General features: G+C 37.3%; 1 protein-coding gene across 1 annotated transcript; it reads left to right on the forward strand.

Annotated features, from left to right (window-relative positions):
- Window positions 1-3,105: 3,105 nt before the first annotated feature.
- LOC125497845 (uncharacterized) lies at window positions 3,106-4,533 on the forward strand. Its single transcript, XM_048645545.1, has one exon. It carries the CDS (start codon window positions 3,106-3,108, stop codon window positions 4,531-4,533), a length of 1,428 nt encoding a protein of 475 aa, XP_048501502.1.
- The last annotated feature ends 874 nt before the right edge of the window (window positions 4,534-5,407 follow it).

A 5,407-nucleotide genomic window follows, 5' to 3' on the forward strand; every position in this document is an offset into this window, starting at 1 on the left:
CCTAACCCTTTCAATTAAATGGGTTGATCATGTCAACCTATTTACTTGAATGAGTCAAAAATTTCAACCCTAACTCGCTTATTTCGGATTAGGTTAAGTTCGAGTTATCGTGTTGGTCACATTTTACCATAGGTTAAGGTAAATTAAATTATAAGGATTGAAAATTTTTGGTGAATAGAAATAGATGGGAGAGTCTTTTAATGATTTTTTTTAGAATAGGAAGAGACAAAAAAATCACTAGTTAGAATTGAACTCTTTCAATCTATATCCAATATTATTACACTCGATAAATTAGAAATGAACAATTTGTAATAAGATTTTTTTTTTTATACTTTGGGCGAACAACTAACATAATCGGGTGTTTCTATTTCGAGAGCTATATGTGTAGTTGCTCACCTTACATATGACCTTAGTCACCCCTATAGTTAGTTGGTTGTGGAGGTAGTAGTAATAGTATAGTATATTGGTGAGATGAAAATTTCAGAGATGATATGCACTTCCCTATTTCATTAATAGGGAGTTGATGACTAAATGTCGGATAATTGACACACGTAAATCGTAATTGTTGTTAGTACTTAACGACATGTTTGGTTAGTGATATTAAATTGTGGTAATAGTAATATTTTTTAGTGTAATTTGTAAAGACATTCTAATGTTATTATTTATGGCAATGAAATTTGATGTCAAAATATGTGTGCTTCCTTCATGAATATTCATTACCATTCCAATACCAACTTCCCAAGTGATAATGGATGGTAATAAATTTTATGAATAAAATAGATTTTTTGGGATAAACTAGCATTATCATGGATATTGACATAGAAATATCTTTACAAATTTGCACTAAAAACTATTATCATTACCAACATTTAATAACGTACTAATCAAATGGGTCGTTATAGTAATAATCAAATATTTACATGTGATGTATTTTTTTTATCAGCCTAGCTCATGTTTTGAAATTGTCTTGGTCAATGTCATCTGTCATTTTCTGAAACAAACTCGAATATTAGAAAGAACATTGACCATGCAAAATCTTACTAATGTGAAAGTAATTAATGCATAAAGGTCTACGGTCTACCTCAATTAGAACTACAAAAAGAGAGGAGAAAGCAAAATCAACAACAGTTTAGACTATAACCGAACATAGTGACTTGAATATTGAAATTTGAGGTGGCGGCAAGTGTAACTCTATTATGGCGAAATATTAGAAAGAACATAATCAGAAAGAACATTGACCATTCTTCCTTTTTTTTCTTTTTAAATTCCCACTGGTAAGTCTAACTTGCTTTTATATCAGCCTCCTCTTTCTCTCTTCTCTCCTCTCCCACAAAACCCTAATTTTCAATTTAGGGGCTACCGCCTACCGTTATCTTTTTAGGTGATGGTAAGCCCTTTCTCTCTTTTTCTTACTATTTTTTATGTTTATTTTTCTAATAAATTTCGGTCTCTTTTTAATTGAGAGTTTTTCTACCCATATATTGGGTTACATCTACCCTTATATTGAATTTTATCTCTTTTCATGTAAGAGTTTGGAGACTTTATTTTTGGGTTTTTGTGTAATTCAAGAGGTTGATTTGTTGATCAAAATTTGTACAGAGTTGCAACAAATGTCAAGACTTCGTTTACAATCACTTGAATTAATTGAATCCGATTCTTTTTTCAAAACTACAAAATATCGACAGACCCCCTTGCAGAAGGTTGCATTAGACAAATTAAAAAATATCAAAAAGTTAAACCTTTCCTCCCAAGAAACCCTCCCAAGGAGTATGATAAGGTGACTCGCTATTGTGCGCCCGGTGGTTAAATGGGCCGGAAAAAGAAGATCTCCGGTGCTAGTGAGCTGGCAACGGGAGCAGGAAGTCATGAGAAAGCTGCGTCAAGTTCTCAAAAGCAAGTTGTTGGGGCAGAATATACGGATGGCAATGGAACAGTAACCAGGAATGAAGATGTGGAGGTTGGGGTGCCGGAAAATCCGATTCCGATAGTTGATGAGCCAGAGGTCAATGTTTCCTTAGTTGATGAAGCTCAAAACACATGGAAGGGCTTCACACAGAGTAAAATATCCGATAAAGGTATCAACCTTAGCTTTATTGCACCAATGGTAGTAAATGGGGAGTCTGTAGCTCAACTGGAGAAGAAAGATATTGAGAATATGAGTGAACAATGGGCAAATGCTTTGATTGTATATGTTATTGGTCAATCCCCTAGCTTAATGGCCATAACTAATTATTGTAAAACGCAATGGGCTCCTAAAAATGAGTTCAAAGTGTTTAAACATGATGAAGGGTATTATGTGATTAAACTGGAAGCAAGGGAGGATAGGGATGCAATACTCTACTCTGGACCACACTTGTTTTTTGGTAAAGCCATGATTGTGAAGCAATGGACAGCAAACTTTAACTTTCATAATGAAGTGTTAAGAGTTATCCCCATTTGGATTAAACTGCCTAATCTTCCTCTTAACTGTTGGAGCCCACAATCGCTGAGTAGAATAGGTAGTATTGTTGGGGTACCTATCTATGCTGATGAGTGTACTACAAAGTAATTGAGGATATCATTTGCTCGTATACTGGTTGAAATGGATGTTACAGGTGAGGTGCCTAAGGAAATTACTATTGCTGATGCTGAGGGAATCACCTTTAAGCAAAGGATTGTGTATGACTGGCTACCTCAATTCTGTCAAAAATGCCAGAAGGTGGGGCATTCTTGTGAGAGAAAGGCTGGTAATAGTATGGGGAATAAGAAGGTAACACAGAGATGGGTGGAGAAAACTACTGTGCAACAGAAGGAACCTGGGGAGTTTGAAACTAATGTGAGGCCTCCAGTGGTAAATGATGCAAAGGAAGATACTAGGGTAGCTGAAAATACATTGTCAGTAACTGCTCATGACAATGTGACTCCATTAAATACACATATTGCTCATACACAGAGACAGGATCCAGGGGAGGAAGGAGCATGGAAAATTGTCACCAGGAAATCTAAGGATAAAGGGAAACAGGTGGCCTTTCAGCATGCTAGGGCAGCAGTGAACTATGAACTACCAGATACTGGAATCTCAGCTGGAGCTAGGGGTGCTAAGGGACCAAACCCTTATTTGTCATGATGATATGCACTTCATGGAATGTTAGAGGGATTAATGATCCCTTCAAGATAAAAGAAGTTAAATCTTTTTTATCTGCTAATAAGGTGAATGTTTGTAGTCTTTTAGAAACAAGGGTTAGATGTCATAATGTGAACAAAGTTCAGGGGAAGTTTGGGAGAGATTGGTCATGGTTCTGTAACTATAGTCACTCTCCTACGGGGAGAATATGGATTGGATGGCAGCATAATACAGTTCATATGCAAATGCTTCATGTTCATGAGCAATTCATGGTCTATAATGTGAATAGTGGGAGACATAATTTCAACCTGATTGTGGTTTATGGGCTACATTCTATTGTAGATAGAAGAGCATTATGGAATGATGTCCAAAGTCATGTTACAGGGCAGATTCCTATAATGGTAATTGGGGATTTCAATGCTGTTAACCATTCTGATGATAGAAAGAATGGAGCCTTGGTTACTGAGGCAGAGACAGTTGATTTTGAGGAGTTCCTGCTGAACACAAGTTTAATTGAAGCTAGAAGTGCAGGTTTGTTCTATTCTTGGTCAAATAGTAGCATTGGGGATGATAGAATTGTGAGTAGAATTGATAAGGCATTTGTTAATCAAGTGTGGCTAGGGTGCTATGCTGAGGTGTTTGTGAATTATCTTGCTCCTGGAGTTTCAGCTCACTCTCCCTTGCTTTTTGATTTGGATGCTGAATGTAGAGAGGGGGGAAGACCTTTCAGGTTCCTAAATGTGATAGCAGATCATGTTGACTTTCAGAAGGTGGTAAAGGAGGCTTGGATTTCTGTAGGAGGGAATCATAAACTACAGAATGTGTGGAATAAAATAAAGGAGGTTAAGATTAGATTGAAGCAACTTCACAAGCATCAATATGGGAAAGCTCATGAGAAGGTGAAGGAGGTGAGGAGTCGTTTGGAGAACATTCATAGACAGGTTTACTTTGAGGTGAATATTGATGCTCAGATGAAAGAGAAGGACCTCATTCATGAATTAAGGCACTGGTCTCAGATAGAAGACAAAATACTGAGGCAGAAATCCAGGATTAACTGGCTGAAGCTAGGGGATGCCAATACTAAATTCTTCTTTACAGCTACCAAAGCTAGACATACAAAGAATAGAATCCAGATGCTCATTGATGACTCTGGGAACTCTATCACTGATACACAAGGGATTAATGAGGAGATCCTGAAATTCTATAAGTTGTTGCTTGGCACCAGGGCTAGTAGGCTTCCTGGTATTGACATCAATGTTGTTAGGCAGGGAAAAGGGCTATCTATGCAGGCAGGGGCTTCTTTGATCAGGGAGATAACTACAGAGGAAATTGAAAATGCTCTGAAAGGAATTGGTGATGATAAAGCTCCAGGATTAGATGGTATGAATGCTGTTTTTTTCAAAAAAAAGCTGGAGTACAATAAAACATGATGTATGTGAGGCTGTGCAGGAATTCTTCAATAGGACTTTTATGCATTCTCCCATGAATTCTACTACTGTTACTTTAATTCCTAAGGTGGCTAATGCTTGCAAAGTGAAAGACTTCAGGCCTATTGCTTGTTGCTCAGTATTGTATAAAATTGTGTCAAAAATCTTAACCAATAGATTACAAGCTGTGATAGGTGAAGTTGTTAGTGAAGCTCAATCTGGGTTTATTCCTGGGAGGCATATTGCTGATAACATCCTATTAGCTACAGAGTTAATAAAAGGCTACTCTAGGGCTCATATGTCTCCTAGATGTTGCATGAAAATTGACATCAAGAAAGCTTATGACTCTGTAGAATGGGACTATCTTGAAAAGTTGATGCAGGAGTTAGGCTTTCCTGGGCAGTTCATTGGATGGATTATGGAATGTGTGACATCTGTATCCTATTCTATCCTTATAAATGGTATACCATCAAGGCCTTTTAGAGCAAAAAAAGGTTTAAGGCAAGGGAACCCCCTCTCCCCTTTCCTTTTTGCTTTGAGCATGAAATACCTTAGTAGGTGTTTGGAAGATTTGCACAAGGATCCCAACTTTAACTATCATCCTACGTGTGAGAAACTTAAGCTTACTCACCTTATGTTTGCGGATGATTTATTAATGTTTTGTAGTGCTGATGTAAGCTTAGTGGCTCTGATGTTCAAGGCATTTTCCAAGTTTTCTGAAGCTTCTGGACTTGCTGCTAGCATTGAGAAGAGTAATCTGTTTGTGAGTGGAGTGAATACAGAGGAAATTCAAGAGCTGCTGGGAATTGTACACATGTCAATGAGGGAGCTCCCATTCAAGTACCTTGGGGTTCCATTATCTTCTAAAAAGTTAACA

The sequence above is a fragment of the Beta vulgaris genome, chromosome 5 (assembly GCF_026745355.1).
Source record: "Beta vulgaris subsp. vulgaris cultivar EL10 chromosome 5, EL10.2, whole genome shotgun sequence".
NCBI classification, from domain to species: domain Eukaryota; kingdom Viridiplantae; phylum Streptophyta; class Magnoliopsida; order Caryophyllales; family Amaranthaceae; genus Beta; species Beta vulgaris.